At 44.4% G+C, this 23,753-nt stretch overlaps 1 protein-coding gene across 1 annotated transcript in view; it reads right to left on the bottom strand.

Annotated features, from left to right (window-relative positions):
* The window catches only part of NPAS2 (neuronal PAS domain protein 2), a 154,524-nt gene that overhangs the window by 53,135 nt on the left and 77,636 nt on the right, over window positions 1-23,753 (bottom strand). Inside the window, exons 9-11 of the mRNA XM_069757586.1 lie at window positions 11,025-11,107; window positions 10,667-10,773; window positions 8,538-8,685 (exon numbers count right to left, since the gene is read on the bottom strand). Of these exons, the coding sequence (XP_069613687.1) occupies window positions 8,538-8,685; window positions 10,667-10,773; window positions 11,025-11,107 (338 nt within the window). The remainder of the gene's footprint in view (window positions 1-8,537; window positions 8,686-10,666; window positions 10,774-11,024; window positions 11,108-23,753) is intronic.

Below are 23,753 nucleotides of genomic sequence, written 5' to 3'. Positions count from 1 at the left end.
TGTTTCTCGACGCAAGCAGTGAATAGCCAGGCCTTTCCCCGGGAAGGAAGAACCACGGGAAGGGCAGCATCCTATGAAGGAAAGCCACCTATGCCAAGCATGGTATCCATCCACAGACAGCTGTTTCGGGGTGTTTGCCCCTCATCAGTGTGGAGTAGGAATCTGGCTATTAGGAGCAGTGCCTAGTAAAAAGGCTATAAAGGCACAGATGATTGGCCTCGGGGAGACCAAAACATCCAACACTGCAGAGACACCATCACGTGTTTCTCAACGCAGTGATTCCAGAACACTGCCCCCATCCCTTATGGGAAATATGCAGATGCAGGTAAAGAAGCTGCGGAGACACTATCACGTGTTTCTCGACGCAAGCAGTGAATAGCCAGGCCTTTCCCCGGGAAGGAAGAACCACGGGAAGGGCAGCATCCTATGAAGGAAAGCCACCTATGCCAAGCATGGTATCCATCCACAGACAGCTGTTTTGGGGTGTTTTCCCCTCATCAGTGTGGAGTAGGAATCTGGCTATTAGGAGCAGTGCCTAGTAAAAAGGCTATAAAGGCACAGATGATTGGCCTCGGGGAGACCAAAACATCCAACACTGCGGAGACACCATCACGTGTTTCTCAACGCAGTGATTCCAGAACACTGCCCCCATCCCTTATGGGAAATATGCAGATGCAGGTAAAAAAGCTGCGGAGACACCATCACGTGTTTCTCGACGCAAGCAGTGAATAGCCAGGCCTTTCCCCGGGAAGGAAGAACCACGGGAAGGGCAGCATCCTATGAAGGAAAGCCACCTATGCCAAGCATGGTATCCATCCACAGACAGCTGTTTCGGGGTGTTTGCCCCTCATCAGTGTGGAGTAGGAATCTGGCTATTAGGAGCAGTGCCTAGTAAAAAGGCTATAAAGGCACAGATGATTGGCCTCGGGGAGACCAAAACATCCAACACTGCGGAGACACCATCACGTGTTTCTCAACGCAGTGATTCCAGAACACTGCCCCCATCCCTTATGGGAAATATGCAGATGCAGGTAAAGAAGCTGATGGTGTCTCCGCAGTGTTGGATGTTTTGGTCTCCCCGAGGCCAATCATCTGTGCCTTTATAGCCTTTTTACTAGGCACTGCTCCTAATAGCCAGATTCCTACTCCACACTGATGAGGGGCAAACACCCCGAAACAGCTGTCTGTGGATGGATACCATGCTTGGCATAGGTGGCTTTCCTTCATAGGATGCTGCCCTTCCCGTGGTTCTTCCTTCCTGGGGAAAGGCCTGGCTATTCACTGCTTGCGTCGAGAAACACGTGATGGTGTCTCCGCAGCTTCTTTACCTGCATCTGCATATTTCCCATAAGGGATGGGGGCAGTGTTCTGGAATCACTGCGTTGAGAAACACGTGATGGTGTCTCCGCAGTGTTGGATGTTTTGGTCTCCCCGAGGCCAATCATCTGTGCCTTTATAGCCTTTTTACTAGGCACTGCTCCTAATAGCCAGATTCCTACTCCACACTGATGAGGGGCAAACACCCCGAAACAGCTGTCTGTGGATGGATACCATGCTTGGCATAGGTGGCTTTCCTTCATAGGATGCTGCCCTTCCCGTGGTTCTTCCTTCCCGGGGAAAGGCCTGGCTATTCACTGCTTGCGTCGAGAAACACGTGATGGTGTCTCCGCAGCTTCTTTACCTGCATCTGCATATTTCCCATAAGGGATGGGGGCAGTGTTCTGGAATCACTGCGTTGAGAAACACGTGATGGTGTCTCCGCAGTGTTGGATGTTTTGGTCTCCCCGAGGCCAATCATCTGTGCCTTTATAGCCTTTTTACTAGGCACTGCTCCTAATAGCCAGATTCCTACTCCACACTGATGAGGGGCAAACACCCCGAAACAGCTGTCTGTGGATGGATACCATGCTTGGCATAGGTGGCTTTCCTTCATAGGATGCTGCCCTTCCCGTGGTTCTTCCTTCCCGGGGAAAGGCCTGGCTATTCACTGCTTGCGTCGAGAAACACGTGATGGTGTCTCCGCAGCTTCTTTACCTGCATCTGCATATTTCCCATAAGGGATGGGGGCAGTGTTCTGGAATCACTGCGTTGAGAAACACGTGATGGTGTCTCCGCAGTGTTGGATGTTTTGGTCTCCCCGAGGCCAATCATCTGTGCCTTTATAGCCTTTTTACTAGGCACTGCTCCTAATAGCCAGATTCCTACTCCACACTGATGAGGGGCAAACACCCCGAAACAGCTGTCTGTGGATGGATACCATGCTTGGCATAGGTGGCTTTCCTTCATAGGATGCTGCCCTTCCCGTGGTTCTTCCTTCCCGGGGAAAGGCCTGGCTATTCACTGCTTGCGTCGAGAAACACGTGATGGTGTCTCCGCAGCTTCTTTACCTGCATCTGCATATTTCCCATAAGGGATGGGGGCAGTGTTCTGGAATCACTGCGTTGAGAAACACGTGATGGTGTCTCCGCAGTGTTGGATGTTTTGGTCTCCCCGAGGCCAATCATCTGTGCCTTTATAGCCTTTTTACTAGGCACTGCTCCTAATAGCCAGATTCCTACTCCACACTGATGAGGGGCAAACACCCCGAAACAGCTGTCTGTGGATGGATACCATGCTTGGCATAGGTGGCTTTCCTTCATAGGATGCTGCCCTTCCCGTGGTTCTTCCTTCCCGGGGAAAGGCCTGGCTATTCACTGCTTGCGTCGAGAAACACGTGATGGTGTCTCCGCAGCTTCTTTACCTGCATCTGCATATTTCCCATAAGGGATGGGGGCAGTGTTCTGGAATCACTGCGTTGAGAAACACGTAATGGTGTCTCCGCAGTGTTGGATGTTTTGGTCTCCCCGAGGCCAATCATCTGTGCCTTTATAGCCTTTTTACTAGGCACTGCTCCTAATAGCCAGATTCCTACTCCACACTGATGAGGGGCAAACACCCCGAAACAGCTGTCTGTGGATGGATACCATGCTTGGCATAGGTGGCTTTCCTTCATAGGATGCTGCCCTTCCCGTGGTTCTTCCTTCCCGGGGAAAGGCCTGGCTATTCACTGCTTGCGTCGAGAAACACGTGATGGTGTCTCCGCAGCTTCTTTACCTGCATCTGCATATTTCCCATAAGGGATGGGGGCAGTGTTCTGGAATCACTGCGTTGAGAAACACGTGATGGTGTCTCCGCAGTGTTGGATGTTTTGGTCTCCCCGAGGCCAGACATCTGAGTGCAGTCCGATGGATCACATGTACCCATAAACTTGTATGGCTGCGAGTGAGACGAGTCTTTCTGCGATTGTTTTCTCATGCCAAATCATTATGTGAAAATAATCGATGATCTGCACTGCCCCATAGTATAACATTGGGCTGGGTGCTATCCGATAAAATATGACATGTCACTCGGCCATGTTATACTCTCGTGTGAGCGAAGCCTTAACCCCTTAGTGACAGAGCCAATTTGGTACTTAATGACCAGGCCAATTTTTGCAATTCTGACCACTGTCACTTTATGAGGTTATAACTCTGGAACGCTTCAACGGATCCCGCTGATTCTGAGATAGTTTTTTCGAGACATATTGTACTTCATGTTAGTGGTAACATTTCTTCGATATTACTTGCGATTATTTATGAAAAAAACGGAAATATGGCGAAAATTTTTAAAATTTTGCAATTTTCAAACTTTGTATTTTTATGCCCTTAAATCAGAGAGATATGTCACGAAAAATAGTTAATAAATAACATTTCCCACATGTCTACTTTACATCAGCACAATTTTGGAAACAAGTGACACCATTTTGGAAACTAGACCCCTTAAGGAACTTATCTAGATGTGTGGTGAGCACTTTGAACCCCAAGTGCTTCACAGAAGTTTATAACGTAGAGCCGTGAAAATAAAAAATCGCTTTTGTTTACACAAAAATGATTTTTCGCCCACAAATTCTTATTTTCACAAGGGTAACAGGAGAAATTAGACCACAAAAGTTGTTGTGCGATTTCTCCTGAATACGTCGATACCCCATATGTGGGGGTAAACCACTGTTTGGGCACACCGCAGAGCTTGGAAGTGAAGGAGCGCCGTTTTACTTTTTCAATGTAGAATTGGCTGGAATTGAGATTGGACGCCATGTCGCGTTTGGAGAGCCTCTGATGTGCCTAAACAGTGGAAACCCCCCAGAAGTGACCCCATTTTGGAAACTAGACCCCTTAAGGAACATATCTAGATGTGTGGTGAGCACTTTGAACCCCCATGTGCTTCACAGAAGTTTATAATGTAGAGCCGTGAAAAAAAAAATCGCATTTTTTCTACAAAAATGATCTTTTTGCCCACAAATTTTTATTTTCACAAGGGTAACAGGAGAAATTAGATCACAAAAGTTGTTGTGCAATTTCTCCTGAGTACGTCGATACCCAATATGTGGGGGTAAACCACTGTTTGGGCGCACCGCAGAGCTTGGAAGAGAAGGAGTGCCGTTTTACTTTTTCAATGTAGAATTGGCTGGAATTGAGATTGGACGCCATGTCGCGTTTGGAGAGCCCCTGATGTGCCTAAACAGTGGAAACCCCCTACAAGTGACACCATTTTGGAAACTAGACCCCTTAAGGAACTTATCTAGATGTGTGGCGAGCACTTGGAACCCCCATGTGCTTCACAGAAGTTTATAACGTAGAGCCATGAAAAAAAAAAATGCATTTTTTTCTACAAAAATGATCTTTTTGCCCACAAATTTTTATTTTCACAAGGGTAACAGGAGAAATTAGACCACAAAAGTTGTTGTGCAATTTCTCCTGAGTATGCTGATACCCAATATGTGGGGGTAAACCACTGTTAGGGCGCACCGCAGAGCTTGGAAGAGAAGGAGTGCCGTTTTACTTTTTCAATGTAGAATTGGCTGGAATTGAGATCGGACGCCATGTCGCGTTTGGAGAGCCCCTGATGTGCCTAAACAGTAGAAATCCCCCACAAATGACCCCATTTTGGAAACTAGACCCCCCATGGAACTTATCTAGATGTGTGGTGAGAACCTTGAATGCCCAAGTGCTTCACAGAAGTTTATAATGCAGAGCCGTGAAAATAAAAAATATTTTTTTTTTCCACAAAAAAGATTTTTTAGCCCCCAAGTTTTTATTTTCACAAGGGTAACAAGAGAAATTGGACCCCAAAAGTTGTTGTCCAATTTGTCCTGAGTATGCTGGTACCCCATATGTGGGGGTAAACCACTGTTTGGGCGCACGGCAGAGCTCGGAAGGAAAGAGCGCCGTTTTGGAATGCAGACTTTGATAGAATGGTCTGCGGGTATTATGCTGCGTTTGCAGAGCCCCTGATGTACCTAACCAGTAGAAACCCTCCACAAGTGACCCCATTTTGGAAACTAGACCCCCCAAGGAACTTATCTAGATGTGTGGTGAGAACTTTGAATGCCCAAGTGCTTCACAGAAGTTTAGAATGCAGAGTCGTGAAAATAAAAAATATTTTTTTTCCACAAAAAAGATATTGTAGCCCCCAAGTTTTTATTTTCACAAGGGTAACAGGAGAAATTGGACTGCAATAGTTGTTGTCCAATTTATCCCGAGTACGCTGATGTGCCATATGTGGGGGTAAACCACTGTTTGGGCGCACGGCAGAGCTCGGAAGGGAAGGAGCGCCTTTTTGGAATGCAGACTTTGATAGAATGGTCTGTGGGCATTATGTTGCGATTGCAGAGCCCCTGATGTACCTAAACTGTAGTAACCCCCCACAAGTGACCCCATTTTGGAAACTAGACCCCCCAAGGAACTTATCTAGATGTGTGGTGAGAACTTTGAATGCCCAAGTGCTTCACAGAAGTTTAGAATGCAGAGTCGTGAAAATAAAAAATATTTTTTTTTTCACAAAAAAGATATTGTAGCCCCCAAGTTTTTATTTTCACAAGGGTAACAAGAGAAATTGGACCCCAGAAGTTGTTGTCCAATTTATCCCAAGTACGCCGATGCCCCATATGTGGGGGTAACCCACTGTTTGAGCGCACGGCAGAGCTCAGAAGGGAGGGAGCACCATTTGACTTTTTGAGCGCAAAATTGGCTGTCGTGTTTGGAGACCCCCTGATGTACCTAAACAGTGGAAACCCCCCAATTCTAGCTCCAACTCTAACCACAACACACCCCTAACCCTAATCCCAACCTGATCCATAATCCTAATTACTAACCCTAACCATAATCACAACCCTTACCCCAAAACAACCCTAATGTCAACCCTAACCATAACCCTAATCAAAACCCTAAATCCAACACACCCCTAATCCTAATCTCAACCCTAACCTCAAACCTAACCCTAATCCCAATACACCCCTAATCACAACCCTAACCTTAACCCTAATCCCAAACCTAACCCTAATCCCAAGCGTAACCCTAATGCCAACCCTAACCCTAATCCCAGCTCTAACCCTAACTTTAGCCCCAATCCGAGCCCTAACTTTAGCCCCAACCCTAACCCTAGCCCTAAGGCTACTTTCACACTTGCGTCGTTTGGCATTCCGTCGCAATCCGTCGTTTTGGACAAGAAACGGATCCTGCAAATGTGCCCGCAGGATGCGTTTTTTGCCCATAGACTTGTATTGCCGACGGATCGTGACGGATGGTCACACGTCGCGTCCGTCGTGCACTGGATCAGTTGTGTTTTGGCGGACCGTCGGCACAAAAAAAGTTCAATGAAACGTTTTTTTGTACATCGCATCTGCCATTTCTGACCGCGCATGCGTGGCCGTAACTCCGCCCCCTCCTCCCCAGGACATAGATTGGGCAGCGGATGCGTTGAAAAACTACAGCTGCTGCCCACGTTGTGCACAATTTTCACAACGTGCGTCGGCATGTCGGGCCGACGCATTGCGACGGCCCCGTACCGACGTAAGTGTGAAAGAAGCCTAACCCTAAATTTAGCCCCAACCCTAACCCTAAATTTAGCCCCAACCCTAACCCTAAATTTAGCCCCAACCCTAGCCCTAACCCTAACCCTAACCCTACCCCTAACCCTAACCCTAACCCTACCCCTAACCCTAACCCTACCCCTAACCCTAACCCTACCCCTACCCCTAACCCTACCCCTAACCCTACCCCTAACCCTAACCCTACCCCTAACCCTACCCCTAACCCTAACCCTAATTTTAGCCCCAACTGCTGTTCTCCTGCCGGCCGGCAGATGGAGACAGATGGCGGGCGCACTGCGCATGCGCCCGCCATTTTCTTCTGCCGGTGGCCAGGAGGAGCAGCAAGAGGATCCAGGGACACAGGTGAGTATTGTAGGGTCCCCGAATCCCCCTATTTCTCTGTCCTCTGATGTGCGATCACATCAGAGGACAGAGAATTACACTTTACTTTTTTTTTTTTTTGCGGTCGCCGCTAAACAGTTAATTACCGGCGATCGCAAAACAGGGGTCGGTAAAACCGACCCTGATCATGCTCTTTGGGGTCTCGGCTACCCCCGGCAGCCGAGACCCCAAAGATTCTCGCGGGGCCGGCCGGCGGACGCACTGCGCATGCGCCCGCCATTTTGAAGATGGCGGCGCCCACCGGGAGCCACGAGGAGCATCGGGGGAGCTAGTTGAGTATTGGGGGGCCACCTGGGATCCCTTTTCTCTATCCTCCGATGTGCGATCACATCAGAGGACAGAGAAATTAAAAAGAGATCGCGTTTTTTTTTGTTTTTTTTGCGATCGCCGGTAAACGGTTAATTACCGGCGATCGCAAATGCGGGGTGGGTTAAAACCCCCTCGAATCATGTTCTCTGGGGTCTCGGCTACCCCCGGCAGCCGAGACCCCGTAGAAAATCGGCCTCTGGGGGGCGCTATTTACTTTTTCCACAGCGCCGTTAATTAACGGCGCTGTGGTTTAAGTACCCTTAGCGGCTGCCGTTAAAAGGCGTATCGGCGGTCGCTAAGGGGTTAAAGTAAGTACAGGTCCTTTTAGGAGACTTTGGGCAAAGAGGAACCATGGGCTTTGTTTAAAAATCTATTGGATAGTTGGGGGGAGGGAAATTCTTTATATTCAAATGCAAATGAGGTTCTCATGGCTCATTGGGCAGGGCAATGAAGTCTGAAGCACCCCTATTGCCACATTTTCCCTAGATAGCTTAGCGCTGTAAAGCAATGCAATGGGGCAGAGCTAGCTGGCAAAACTGGCAGAGGAAGGGCAATGCACTTAGCACCTCTATTATATATGAACCTAAAGAATGTTATCTACAAATATTATCAAGTGCATACTAAAGGTATCATCTTAGCATGAGGTCCCTTCCAAAGACCTGTGCTTACTTTAAGGCCGGTATCACACATACGCGAGATACGGCCGAGTCTCGCAGATGAAAACCAAGCTCTGGCGCCGGCACTCCAGATCGGAGCATGCGGCCGGACAGCAATACATGGAGCTGCACGCTCCGTTCTGGAGTGGCGGCGCCAGAGCTGGGTTTTAACCTGCGAGACTCGGCCATATCTCGCGCATGTGTGATCTCGGCCCAATACAGATCAGACTCCTTTTGAAGGTGGAAATTCACTTTAACAGAAAATGCTGCATAAAATACTATACCTCACAACAGAATGTGTGCAAACAACGAACTCGGGCTTGGAATTCCACTGATGGTAAGTAATATAGTAATGAGTCTGAAGCCAGATCCACTGTTGACCTTTGGTAAGAAACCGATAGGAGCAAGACTTTCCTTTTCCAAACTGCATTACTTTTAAAGGAAATAAATACATTTTATTTTTTTATATAAAAAATAAGATTCCAATTCAATCTACGTTATCAGAATACTATAAATAAGCAATACATTTACAACACATAAAATGAATTAGCACATTCAGTTTGTCACACCCAGTTTGTCACCCCAAGCCTGTTTTCACCTTCCTGACCAGGCCAAATTTTACAATTCTGACCAGTGTCACTTTATGAGGTAAAAACTCTAGAATGCTTCAACAAATCCCAGTGTTTCTGAGATGTTTTTTTCCTGACAGACTGTAATTTATTTTAGTGGTAAATGTTGGGCGAATTATTTTGCGTTTATTTCTGAAAATGTCAGAATTTTGGTGACAATTTTGAAAATTTCTCAATTTTCAAACTTTTAATTTGTATGCACTTAAACCAGATTGTTATATCACACAAAATAGTCAATAAACAACATTTCCCACATGTCTACTTTACATCATCACCACTTTTGACACATTTTTTTGTTGTTAGGAAGTTAGAAGGTTAAACGTTTATCAGCAATTTCTCATTTTTTACAATTAGATTACAAAACCATTTTTTGAAAGGAACACATTATCTTTGAAGTGACTTTGAGAAGCCTGTATGACATAAAATACTCAAAAGTGACACCATTTAAAAACTGCACCACTCAAGGTGTTCAAAACTACGTTCAAGAAGTTTGTTAACCCTACTGAAAGCCCCCAAGGTGCCAAAACAGCAAAAAAAAACTAAAAGTGACCCTATTTTGAAAACTAAATGCCTTGAGGAATTATCTTGTGGTGTAGTGAGCATTATAAACCAACTGGTGAGTCATTGAATGTTATAACATTGAGACATATAAATTAAAAATTTGTTTTTGTTTTTTTCAAATCTTGTTTTAACCCGCAAATTTTCATTTTTACAAAGGTAACAATTTCTCCACCCATATGTGGTGGAAAAGTACTGTTTGGGCACGCAGCAGGGCTCGGGTGGGAAGGAGCACCGTTTGACTTTTGAAACGCAAAATTGGCTGGAATAGATAGCAGACTCTATGTCACGTTTGCAGATGATGTGATGCTGATATGCACAAACTGTGGAAATCCCCTGCAAGTGACCCCATTTTAGAAGCTATAACCTTCAAGGAATTTACTTAGAGGTTTGGTAGGCACTTTGAACCCGCAGGTGCTTCACAGACTTGAGTTGAGCCATAAAGATTTTAAAAAAATCAAATTTTTCCCCAAATTGTTCATTTTCACAAGGGTAATAGTAGAAAATAAACCATATAATTTGTTGTGCAATTTCTCCTGAATACACCGATACCCTATAGCTGGAGGAAAACAACTGTTTGGGCATCCGGCAGAGCTTGGAAGGGAAGGAGCGCTATTTGAATTTTCGAGTACAGATTTGGCAGGAATTTGAAGAGCTATTATATCATGGTGCCAAAAGAACAGAAACCACCCAAATGTGACACCGTTTGGAAAGTAAACGTCTTCAGAAATTTATCTACTGGTATAATGAGCATTCTAAACTCAGACGATTAACAGAATTGTCTAACACTAGGCTGCGGAAATGAAAAATTATTTTTCTTCAAAAGGGCTATTAGGATGAATCACATAATTTTTTACGCAATTTCTCCCGAGTTTGCAAATACCCCATATGTGGTTAGAAACTTCTTTTCAGGCAGAGTGATTTGAATCGTGCTAACGCATGGAACTATAGCTACATCTCAGAACCCCCAGCAATCATACATTTATCTTCCATTCTGTGGAGTCTAGTGGGAGGTCCTTTACAGTAATTGACAGCTATCTCTATAAGCACATCTATGCACATAAGTTTGCCAATCAAACAACAAATCTGATAACTGTACTCCTAAGTAAGCTGAGAAGTAGAAACTTCGATGAGAAAAATTGCATCATACCAAAGCTGTCCCACAAATTACTATATATGTAGACGTCATGACTACACCATATATATACTATGATGAGAGCACTTACAATGTTCGTGACATTTTGCTAATATATCTAGGTCATCTACATGATAATAATCATATCCTGATGTTCCAAGAACCTCAAAAGGTAAGTATCCTATAATTGGTGGAGCCCTGTATGGAAGAAGAAAACAAATGCTTATAGGGATTTTGCTTTTTTGTTTCTATTTGTATATGTATGGTGCGTATTCTAACATTAGATAATTAGAACTATTATTGTATTACATTACAAAATGCAGACATAGTTGTAAAATTGCACAACTGTTAGAAAACAGAAATTTTTCATCTGAAACCTTCTACTGAGACTGTTAAAAAGTACAGTAAGACACAAGTACCGGTGCTTTGGCCCATGGAGTAATACTCACCTGTGATCGAGAGATAGAAATTTCCATTCAAGACTATGTCTTGATGTAAATTCTTCAAATGAATCCTCCACAGTACACATTTCCTAGAAATTAAAAGAAAAAGCAGTTTTCTCTTTGCATTACACAAAATAATAGCTCAAATTACGATCACAGGATATATGGGCAAAACCTGCAATGCAATTGATGCAACGCTTAGGCTATGTGCGCATGTTGAGTATTTGTTCTACAAGGTTTCTGCATCTCTTGGGAGCAAAAACGCTGCGGCAAAAATGTGCGTTTTTGCAACCTTTTTGCACACAGAAACTTACAAACACATTGTCACCAGCCTATGTAGGAGCATTAACAGAACAAACCTACATAAATTGTAACCAGACAGCAACTGTTAATTTTAAAGAAAATAAAAATAGCATGAGCTCCCATGTAATTTTAATAACCAGCAGAGAGAAATCCGATAGCTGAGAGCTGATGTTAATATTCTGGGTCGGAGCCATTAGCCATAAAGGTTCACCGCAGTTCAAATTCACTGCAGTGAAATTCTCCCAGTGAACTGTGGTGAACTCGCCTCTGCACTATGCGACTTTCTCACGGTGAAAGCGGGGATATCACCAAGGTCATCCCAGTTCTGCCCAGCTGGGAATGCAGCCTCAGTAACGTTCAAACTAGTGGCTGCGCTCGCAGCAGCTCATTTACCAGTGGTTTTCAGCTAGGATGGTTTCATCTTGGCACCATCAAGATTGCAAACTGTTTATCCCCTAGACATGGATTATTGTATGGGACAGAACGACGGATAGGTGAGGGATGTGGTTGTTTTTTATTTTTTGTTTTATTACATTAGACGAGGGCTTCGGTGGAATTAGGCATTAGGTTAGTATAACTGTGTTTGTTATTTTTAAATAAAAAAGTTAAAGTGTGTTTTGTTTTATTTGAAATAAAGGACTTTATTCTGGCTGTGTCTTTATTGCCATATAATTATAAGATTAGTAATAGGTGTCTTAAAATCGCCTCTCCATTAGTATTCCATGGGCTTAATGTCACCTGACAAAACAAAGGTGATATCAACCCCATAAATATGAACCCCACTTTCCACCGCTACACGGCAAGTGGGAAGAGCCGGGCAAAGCGCCAGAATTGGCACATCTTATAGATGTATCTTTTCTGGGTAGCCGTGGGCAGCTATTTTTAGGCTGGAGGGGGCCAATATCCATGGCCCCTTACCAGCCTGAGATTATCAGCCTCAACTGTCTGCTATAGCAAGGCTGGTTGTCAAAAATGGGGGGACCCAATGCCGTTTTTTAAAATTATTTATTCAAATAATTAAAAAAACAGTGTGATGACCCCTTTATTCTTGATAACCAACCTTGCTGAAGCTGACAGGTGAGGGTTGCAGCCCCCAGCTGTGAGTTTTGTCTGGCTGGTTATCAAAAATATGGGGGAATCCACACAGAGTTTTTTTTAAATATTTGTTTACAGCGCAGGAGCATGCTGATGAATACTCTGACTGTTATTAGATGCAGCAGGAACCGGATGATGGTAACAGTAGTCCCATCAGCCGACACCAGTGACCGGAGGTGAACTTTATACCTCCGATCACAGCTGCTGGCTTACCTGTTTTTTTTACAGCATAGGAACCACAGCTCTCTGACCGGCGGGAATGGTTTCACCGCCGATCAGAAGCGATGTTTGCCACGCTGTTATGCGCATGACAGCATAGAAAACACGGTATTGTCGGGCTCACCATTCAAGTGAATGGGGTTCAGGTATGCTGATCAGTGTCTCTGTTGGATGATAGGCTATATTGATGCATCATGCAACCATGCAGCCTGCCATCTAGAGTGTTGTGAATTCTGTGGCTGAATTCACTCCTGTGGTCACAAGTGGTACTGCAGCTTCTGAGCTTCCTCCCTCAGGTGTTCTGGTGAGCTCGTTAACTGCTTCATTACTTAACTCCGCCTGATGCTGCTATCCTTGATCCTTGTCAATGTTTCAATGTTGGATCTGAGCTTCTCCTGATTGTTCCTGTGACCTGCTGCTCTGTATAGCTAAGTGCTTTTTGCTTTTTTGTTGCTTTTTTTCTGTCCAGCTTGTCTTTTGTTTTGCTGGAAGCTCTGAGACGCAAAGGGTGTACCGCCGTGCCGTTAGTTCGGCACGGTGGTTTTTTTTTGCCCCCTTTGCATGGTTTTGCCTTAGGGTTTTTTTTACTCACAGTCATTATATGTGGGGGGCTGCCTTTTCCTTTGGGGAATTTCTCTGGGGCAAGTCAGGCCTATTTTTCTATCTTCAGGCTAGCTAGTTTCTTAGGCTGTGCCGAGTTGCCTAGGTAGTTGTTAGGCGCAATCCACAGCCGCTTTTAGTTGTGTTTAGGATAGGATCAGGTGTGCAGTCTACAGAGTTTCCACGTCTCAGAGCTCGTTCTTGTATTTTTGGGTATTTGTCAGATCACTATGTGCGCTCTGATCGCTAAGCACACTGTGTTTCTGGATTGCCTTCATAACACCTGTCATTAGCAAACATAACACTAGAGGTAGCAGAGCTGACCGTGATGTCACATCCTGCTGTCCTTGACTTTTCTGCAGAAAATACACTACAAAAAATTCAACTTTATTTTCAGTGTTTTTTCACCATCCATTCAAGTCAATGGGTGAAAAATGCTGAAAAACGTTGAAAGAAGTGACATGCTCTATGTCAAAATAACGCTGCAAAGCACAAAATCCTGATGACAAAAAAACCAATGTGTGTGCATGAGATTTCTGAAATCTCATAAGCTTTGCTGGTACTGCTTTTTTGTTGCTTTTTTTCTGTCCAGCTTGTCTTTTGTTTTGCTGGAAGCTCTGAGACGCAAAGGGTGTACCGCCGTGCCGTTAGTTCGGCACGGTGGTTTTTTTTTGCCCCCTTTGCATGGTTTTGCCTTAGGGTTTTTTGTAGACTGCAAAGTTCGCTTTACTGTCCTCGCTCTGTCCTAGAATATCGGGCCCCACTTTGCTGAATCTATTTCATCCCTACGTTTTGTCTTTTCATCTTACTCACAGTCATTATATGTGGGGGGCTGCCTTTTCCTTTGGGGAATTTCTCTGGGGCAAGTCAGGCCTATTTTTCTATCTTCAGGCTAGCTAGTTTCTTAGGCTGTGCCGAGTTGCCTAGGTAGTTGTTAGGCGCAATCCTTTAGGATAGGATCAGGTGTGCAGTCTACAGAGTTTCCACGTCTCAGAGCTCGTTCTTGTATTTTTGGGTATTTGTCAGATCACTGTGTGCGCTCTGATCGCTAAGCACACTGTGTTTCTGGATTGCCTTCATAACACCTGTCATTAGCAAACATAACAGTACAAGGAGCCAAACTAATGATTCTCAATAGAGGGAAAGAAAAAGTTCTGACATCATTTTTTTTTTTTTCTCAGCTCTGTGTTCACTTTTTTTTTTTCCCCTAGACATTTGGGTGATTCTGGACACAGGTGTGGACATGGATATTCAGGGTCTGTGCTCTTCAATGGATAATCTCATTATAAATGTACAAAAAATTCAAGATACTATTGATCAGAAATCTATGTTAGAACCAAGAATTCCTATTCCTGATTTGTTTTTTGGAGATAGAACTAAGTTTCTAAGTTTCAAAAATAATTGTAAGCTATTTCTGGCCTTGAAACCTCATTCTTCTGGTAATCCTATTCAACAGGTTTTGATTATTATTTCTTTTTTGCGCGGCGACCCTCAAGACTGGGCATTTTCTCTTGCGCCAGGAGACCCTGCATTGAGTAGTGTCGATGCGTTTTTCCTGGCGCTCGGATTGCTGTACGATGAGCCTAATTCAGTGGATCAGGCTGAGAAAAATTTGCTGGCTTTGTGCCAGGGTCAGGATGATATAGAAGTATATTGTCAGAAATTTAGGAAATGGTCAGTACTCACTCAGTGGAATGAATCTGCGCTGGCAGCTTTGTTCAGAAAGGGTCTCTCTGAGGCTCTTAAGGATGTCATGGTGGGATTTCCTATGCCTGCTGGTTTGAATGAGTCTTTGTCTTTGGCCATTCAGATCGGTCGACGCTTGCGCGAGCGTAAATCTGTGCACCATTTGGCGGTACTGCCTGAGGTTAAACCTGAGCCTATGCAGTGCGATAGGACTAGGACTAGAGTTGAACGGCAGGAATACAGACGTCTGAATGGTCTGTGTTTCTACTGTGGTGATTCCACTCATGCTATTTCTGATTGTCCTAAGCGCACTAAGCGGTCCGCTAGGTCAGCCGTCATTGGTACTGTACAGTCCAAATTCCTTCTGTCCATTACCTTGATATGCTCTTTGTCGTCGTTTTCTGTCATGGCGTTTGTGGATTCGGGCGCTGCCCTGAATCTGATGGATTTGGATTATGCTAAACGTTGTGGGTTTTTCTTGGAGCCTTTGCGGTGTCCTATTCCATTGAGAGGAATTGATGCTACACCTTTGGCCAAGAATAAACCTCAATACTGGGCCCAGCTGACCATGTGCATGACTCCTGCACATCAGGAGGTTATTCGCTTTCTGGTGTTGCATAATCTGCATGATGTGGTCGTGTTGGGGTTGCCATGGCTACAAACCCATAATCCAGTATTGGATTGGAATTCCATGTCGGTATCCAGCTGGGGTTGTCAGGGGGTACATGGTGATGTTCCATTTTTGTCGATTTCGTCATCCACCCCTTCTGAGGTCCCAGAGTTCTTGTCTGATTATCAGGATGTATTTGAAGAGCCCAAGTCCGATGCTCTACCTCCGCATAGGGATTGTGATTGTGCTATCAATTTGATTCCTGGTAGTAAATTCCCTAAAGGTCGATTATTTAATTTATCCGTGCCCGAACACGCCGCTATGCGCAGTTATGTGAAGGAATCCCTGGAGAAGGGACATATTCGCCCATCGTCATCACCACTGGGAGCAGGGTTCTTCTTTGTAGCCAAGAAGGATGGTTCGCTGAGACCGTGTATTGATTACCGCCTTCTTAATAAGATCACTGTTAAATTTCAGTATCCCTTGCCATTGTTATCTGACTTGTTTGCTCGGATTAAGGGGGCTAGTTGGTTCACTAAGATAGATCTTCGTGGTGCGTATAATCTGGTGAGAATCAGGCAAGGAGATGAATGGAAAACTGCATTCAATACGCCCGAGGGTCATTTTGAGTATCTAGTGATGCCGTTCGGACTTGCCAATGCTCCATCTGTGTTTCAGTCTTTTATGCATGACATCTTCCGTGAGTATCTGGATAAATTCCTGATTGTTTACTTGGATGACATTTTGATCTTATCAGATGATTGGGAGTCTCATGTGAAGCAGTTCAGAATGGTTTTTCAGGTCCTGCGTGCTAACTCTTTGTTTGTGAAGGGATCAAAGTGTCTCTTCGGTGTGCAGAAAGTTTCATTTTTGGGGTTCATCTTTACCCCTTCTACTATCGAGATGGATCCAGTTAAGGTCCAAGCCATCCAGGATTGGATTCAGCCGACATCTCTGAAAAGTCTGCAAAAGTTCCTGGGCTTTGCTAATTTTTATCGTCGCTTCATCTGTAATTTTTCTAGCATTGCCAAACCAATGACCGATTTGACCAAGAAGGGTGCTGATTTGGTTAATTGGTCTTCTGCTGCTGTGGAAGCTTTTCAGGAGTTGAAGCGTCGTTTTTGTTCTGCCCCTGTGTTGTGTCAGCCAGATGTTTCTCTTCCGTTCCAGGTCGAGGTTGATGCTTCTGAGATTGGAGCAGGGGCGGTTTTGTCACAGAGAGGTTCTGATTGCTCAGTGATGAAACCATGTGCTTTCTTTTCCAGGAAGTTTTCGCCCGCTGAGCGTAATTATGATGTGGGCAATCGAGAGTTGCTGGCCATGAAGTGGGCATTCGAGGAGTGGCGTCATTGGCTTGAAGGAGCTAAGCATCGCGTGGTGGTATTGACTGATCATAAGAACTTGACTTATCTCGAGTCTGCCAAGCGCTTGAATCCTAGACAGGCCCGTTGGTCGTTATTTTTTGCCCGCTTCGACTTTGTGATTTCGTACCTTCCGGGCTCTAAAAATGTGAAGGCGGATGCTCTGTCTAGGAGTTTTGTGCCCGACTCTCCGGGTTTATCTGAGCCAGCGGGTATCCTCAAGGAAGGAGTCATTGTGTCTGCCATCTCCCCTGATTTGCGGCGGGTGCTGCAAAAATTTCAGGCGAATAAACCTGATCGTTGTCCAGCAGAGAAACTGTTCGTCCCTGATAGGTGGACTAATAAACTTATCTCTGAACTTCATTGTTCGGTGTTGGCTGGTCATCCTGGAATCTTTGGTACCAGAGAGTTAGTGGCTAGATCCTTCTGGTGGCCATCTCTGTCACGGGATGTACGTACTTTTGTGCAGTCCTGTGGGATTTGTGCTAGGGCTAAGCCCTGCTGTTCTCGTGCCAGTGGGTTGCTTTTGCCCTTGCCGGTCCCAAAGAGGCCTTGGACACATATTTCGATGGATTTCATTTCTGACCTTCCCGTTTCTCAAAAGATGTCAGTCATTTGGGTGGTCTGTGATCGCTTTTCTAAAATGGTCCATCTGGTGCCCTTGGCTAAATTGCCTTCCTCCTCTGATTTGGTACCTTTGTTCTTTCAGCATGTGGTTCGGTTGCATGGCATTCCTGAGAATATTGTTTCTGACAGAGGTTCCCAGTTTGTTTCAAGATTTTGGCGAACATTTTGTGGTAGGATGGGCATTGACCTATCCTTTTCCTCGGCTTTCCATCCTCAGACTAATGGCCAGACCGAACGAACCAATCAGACCTTGGAAACATATCTGAGATGTTTTGTTTCTGCAGACCAGGATGATTGGGTGTCCTTTTTGCCGTTGGCTGAGTTCGCCCTTAATAATCGGGCCAGCTCGGCTACCTTGGTTTCTCCATTTTTTTGCAATTCTGGGTTCCATCCTCGTTTCTCTTCAGGACAGGTTGAGTCTTCGGACTGTCCTGGTGTGGATTCTGTGGTGGATAGGTTGCAGCAGATCTGGACTCAGGTAGTGGACAATTTGATCTTGTCCCAGGAGAAAGCTCAACTTTTCGCTAATCGCAGACGCCGTGTGGGTCCCCGACTTCGTGTTGGGGATCTGGTTTGGTTATCTTCTCGTCATATTCCTATGAAGGTTTCCTCTCCTAAATTTAAACCTCGTTTTATTGGTCCGTATAGGATTTCTGAGGTTCTCAATCCTGTGTCTTTTCGTTTGACCCTCCCAGACTCCTTTTCCATACATAATGTATTCCATAGGTCGTTGTTGCGGAGATACGTGGCACCTATGGTTCCATCTGTTGAGCCTCCTGCCCCGGTTTTGGTGGAGGGGGAATTGGAGTATATTGTGGAGAAGATTTTGGATTCTCGTGTTTCTAGACGGAAACTCCAGTATCTGGTTAAATGGAAGGGTTATGCTCAGGAAGATAATTCCTGGGTTTTTGCCTCTGATGTTCATGCTTCCGATCTTGTTCGTGCCTTTCATGCGGCTCATCCTGGTCGGCCTGGGGGCTCTGGTGAGGGTTCGGTGACCCCTCCTCAAGGGGGGGGTACTGTTGTGAATTCTGTGGCTGAATTCACTCCTGTGGTCACAAGTGGTACTGCAGCTTCTGAGCTTCCTCCCTCAGGTGTTCTGGTGAGCTCGTTAACTGCTTCATTACTTAACTCCGCCTGATGCTGCTATCCTTGATCCTTGTCAATGTTTCAATGTTGGATCTGAGCTTCTCCTGATTGTTCCTGTGACCTGCTGCTCTGTATAGCTAAGTGCTTTTTGCTTTTTTGTTGCTTTTTTTCTGTCCAGCTTGTCTTTTGTTTTGCTGGAAGCTCTGAGACGCAAAGGGTGTACCGCCGTGCCGTTAGTTCGGCACGGTGGGTTTTTTTTGCCCCCTTTGCGTGGTTTTGCCTTAGGGTTTTTTGTAGACTGCAAAGTTCGCTTTACTGTCCTCGCTCTGTCCTAGAATATCGGGCCCCACTTTGCTGAATCTATTTCATCCCTACGTTTTGTCTTTTCATCTTACTCACAGTCATTATATGTGGGGGGCTGCCTTTTCCTTTGGGGAATTTCTCTGGGGCAAGTCAGGCCTATTTTTCTATCTTCAGGCTAGCTAGTTTCTTAGGCTGTGCCGAGTTGCCTAGGTAGTTGTTAGGCGCAATCCACAGCCGCTTTTAGTTGTGTTTAGGATAGGATCAGGTGTGCAGTCTACAGAGTTTCCACGTCTCAGAGCTCGTTCTTGTATTTTTGGGTATTTGTCAGATCACTATGTGCGCTCTGATCGCTAAGCACACTGTGTTTCTGGATTGCCTTCATAACACCTGTCATTAGCAAACATAACACTAGAGGTAGCAGAGCTGACCGTGATGTCACATCCTGCTGTCCTTGACTTTTCTGCAGAAAATACACTACAAAAAATTCAACTTTATTTTCAGTGTTTTTTCACCATCCATTCAAGTCAATGGGTGAAAAATGCTGAAAAACGTTGAAAGAAGTGACATGCTCTATGTCAAAATAACGCTGCAAAGCACAAAATCCTGATGACAAAAAAACCAATGTGTGTGCATGAGATTTCTGAAATCTCATAAGCTTTGCTGGTACTGTAAAAAGCAGCTACAAATTAGCCTAAAAAAAGCAGCAAAAACACCCAGTGTGAGCATACCCTATGGATTCCATCGTGTTTTTGACCCATTTCCGCTTGAAAAAACGCTGCTAAAAGCCATCAAAAATGCACTGTGTGCACACAGCCTTACTGTACAACTTGAAGTTTTTTATCCCATGTCTTCTTACTGATATTTTTGAAACAAGGCTATATCTTTTCTTTAACCCCTTCCCCCGATGCCTGTTTTCAGCTTCCTTACCAGGCCAATTTTTACGATTCTGACTAGAGATGAGCGAATATTGTCGGCTTCCTCCTTATTCGACAAGCTATAGCACTTACCGAAGAAGCTGTCACACAGCCACAACACATGCAGCTGCGGCGCCGGACACCTGATTATTGAGAACACTCCAGGTATCCGTTTTCTCGCTGTAGCTTCTTCGGTAAGCGCTATAGCTTGCCGAATAAGGAGGGAGCCGACGATATTCACTCATGTCTAATTCTGACCACTGTCACTTTATGAGGTGTGATGCAGCAATCACTAACGGGTTGGGGAATACTCGCTTGGCAGCAATATAACACACAGCAAGACCGTAGTTTCTTTAACAAAAGTCTGTGCCTGGTTTATTATACCTCCATAAACCATGGTAGGTCATTTGAACATCACAGGACCGACATATAGTCCATTTGAGCTGCAGTTACGTTCATACAGTTCATTATATGCATCAATGGAACATAACAACCACCGACTTGCCTGTCAGGCACACATCAGTCAGTTCCAATAGCAGATACTTCTCTGCCGTTATAACCCCCTTGCAGGAGTTACCTTCCTGGAGCTCCTGCTCCACACACTGAGCTCCTGTCAGTCCTCTCTCCTTGGGAAGCGGTCTTACTGAGATCACCGCCCTTGTGACCAAGGCACTCACAACAGTCCAGACCCACAGAAGAAATGGTAGCTTCCCCAATGCAGTGCCATCACAGACCCTGCACATATGGCCTCTCCATGTGCTCTTCAGGAAGTCCACTCCTTGGAACTTCCAACATACAGGCCTTCCTGTCTCACAGGACCTTAGAACACAGACCATTCAGGTCCATACACTCTCTTGTTGTGACCACACCATGGTCACATTATATACTTGTAACCACTCCCATAGGTGGGATGTGTGTGTGGCTAGTCAGACCCGCCCAGCTCTCCGACTAACCCTGTAAGCCTCCCTTTAAACTAAACCAATACAGGTCCCAGAGCAACATTATCGGCTTACAGCGCAGAGGATCTCCTCTGCGACACATACCGGCCATTTACAAAAATGCCAGACATTGTCTCATCATCATAGTTATGCCTGCAATCGATAGAGAGAAAATGTAACCGGCACTGAAAAGCTGTGTATCAAAGCAATTTTACATGTGATCTTACATGGAGTGGACGCTACTGGCCTCTGATGAGATCCAGGTGGTGCTCTGCATACAGAATCCAGGAATCAAAGTGAGCAGGTATAAGAAAGAAATGCGGCACTCACCATCTGTCTTCAGCTAAAAATGTCTTTTTTGTTAGCACTTAAGCCTTCACAAACATGATGCGGCAGCGGCAGGAGTATACGAGGGAGCGGGGGTGTGACAAGGGAGGACAACGGCCGTTTCGCGACAGGCGCTTCTACGGGTCCATGTGTCTACCCTGTCACTCCCCCGCTCCCTCGTATACTCCTGCCGATGCCGCATCATGTTTGTGAAGGCTTAAGTGCTAAATAAAGGACATTTTTAGCTGAAGACAGATGGTGAGTGCCGCATTTCTTTCTTATACCTGCTCACATAGTTATGCCTGCAACTACCATGCATTCCCATGACCTCAATACGCCTCCGTGCGTATTCTCAGGAGAACATACAGCGCGCCCTAGCTGTAACAGGGGTCACTGCATCACAGAGGTCATAATTCTGGAACGCTTAAATAGATCCCACTGATTCTGAGATTGTTTTCTCGTGACATATTGTACTTCCTGATACTGCTAACATTTCTTTGATATGACTTGCATTTATTTGTGGAAATAATCTGAAACTTGGCGAAAAATTTGAAAATTTCACAATTTTCTAACTTTTAATTTTTATGCCCTTAATTCAGAGAGTCATGTCATACAAAATAGTTAATAAACAACATTTCCCACATATCTACTTAACATCAGCACAATTTTTTAAACATAATTTTTTTTTTACTAGGAAGTTATAAGTGTTAAAATGTGATCAGCGAGTTCTCATTTTTACAACAAAATTTACAAAATCATTTTTTTAGAGACCACCTCACATTTGAAGTTACTTTGAGGGACCTATATGACAGAAAAATTGACACCATTCTAAAAATTGCACCCCTCAAGGTACTCAAAACCACATTCAAGAAGTTTATTAATCCTTCTGGTGCTTCACAGAAATTAATTAAATTAATGGAATGTGAAAGGAAAAAATAAACATTTAACTTTCTTTCGTAAAAATGTTACTTTAGACCTAATTATTTTTTTACTTTCGCAAGGGTATCAAGAGAAAATGCACCATACATTTTGTTGTGCAATTTCTCCTGAGCTTGCCAATATCCCATAAGTGGGGGAAATCTACTGTTTTAGTGCACGACAGGGCTCGGAAGGGAAGGAGCACCTTTTCATTTTTTGAATTTAAAATTTTCTGGTATAATTAGCGGACGCCATGTGCCGCTAATTATGTGACTAAACAGTGGAAACCACCAACAAGTTACCCCATTTGGAAACTAGACCCCCTTAGGGAACTTATCTAGATGTGTATTGAGCACCTTGAACCCAGATATGCGTAACAGAGGTTTATAATGTAGAGCGATGGAAATAAAAAAAAATCAATTTTTTCCCAAATAAATCTTTTTTAGCTCCAAATTTTGCATTTTTTTTGGTACCATTTTTGGGCACATAACATTTTTTGATTGCTTTCTATTCTGATTTTTGGGAGACAGAACAAACAAAAACCAGCAATTCAGGAACTGCTTTTTGTGTTTTTTTTAATACCGTTCTGCATGTGGTAAAATTAGTAAGGCAGCTTTACTCTTCAGTTCATTATGATTACAGCGTTACCTCATTTATATTGTTTTTTATGTTTTGGCGCTTTTACACAATAAAAACTATTTTATAGAAAAAATTGCTATTTTTGCATTGCTTAATTCTGAGAGCTATAACTTTTTTATTTTTCTGCTGATGGAGCAGTATGATGGCTTGTTTTTTTGTGGGACAAGATGATGTTTTCAGCAGTACCATTTTTATTTACGTTGGTCTTTTTCATCATGTTTTATTGCACTTTTCAGCGTTATGATGGTAAGGCATTGTTTTTTGCCTTTTTTTATGGTGTTTACTGAAGGGGTTACCTAGTGGGACAGTTTTATAGAGCAGGTCGTTACGGACGCGGCAATACCAAATATATGTACTTTTATTGCTTTCGGGGTTTTTTAGATAAATGTATTCATTGAAAAAATATTTGTTTCTTTTTTGTTCTTTATTTGGGGAATCTTTAAAAAAAATGTTTTTACACTTTTTAATAATTTTTTAAAAATTTTATTACATTGTCCCAGGATAGGACATCACTGTGCAGCAGGGGTGGGGAATCTTTTTTCTGCCAAGGGCCATTTGGATGTTTATACCATCCTTCGGGGGCCGTACAAACTCTGCCCACAAAGTGCATCCTGACTCTTGCACTGGTTTCAGAATGTAATCTTTCTTTGCATGCCCTTCAATGTTCAGTAGTGAGCACTGCATGTGTGTGCGAACAGAGCAAGAAGAAATTAACGAGCTGGTTGTAATCAAAATACATCTCCCTGCCCCAGAATGCGGTCCCTGAGAATCTGCTCGGGGCCTGATAAAAGGACATCGAGGTGGCCAAGGCGGTTCTCCATCCCTGTACAGTATCAGATTGACGATCTGATGTTCTGCACTGCTTCTGAGCGTGAGGCCGTGTGATCATGCCACGGTACATATACTGCTGTTTGCGGGAACGCACCTCCCGCAAAGCAGTATATGTACGGCACATGTCTGGAAGGGGTTGATATATTTCAAGAACAAGTGATTGGGATTAGTATACTACTATGTGTAGCACAACAGCTCTACCCCAACCAAAGAAATTGGGAATAGCTCCAGCGCTAGACACAACAGCGTGGATAAAGAATGTTCTTCTGTCCTGC

This window comes from Ranitomeya imitator, chromosome 3 (assembly GCF_032444005.1).
Source record: "Ranitomeya imitator isolate aRanImi1 chromosome 3, aRanImi1.pri, whole genome shotgun sequence".
Classification (NCBI taxonomy): Eukaryota; Metazoa; Chordata; class Amphibia; order Anura; family Dendrobatidae; genus Ranitomeya; species Ranitomeya imitator.
Note: the sequence above shows the minus strand (reverse complement) of the source record. Positions and strands in the feature narration are given on the sequence as shown.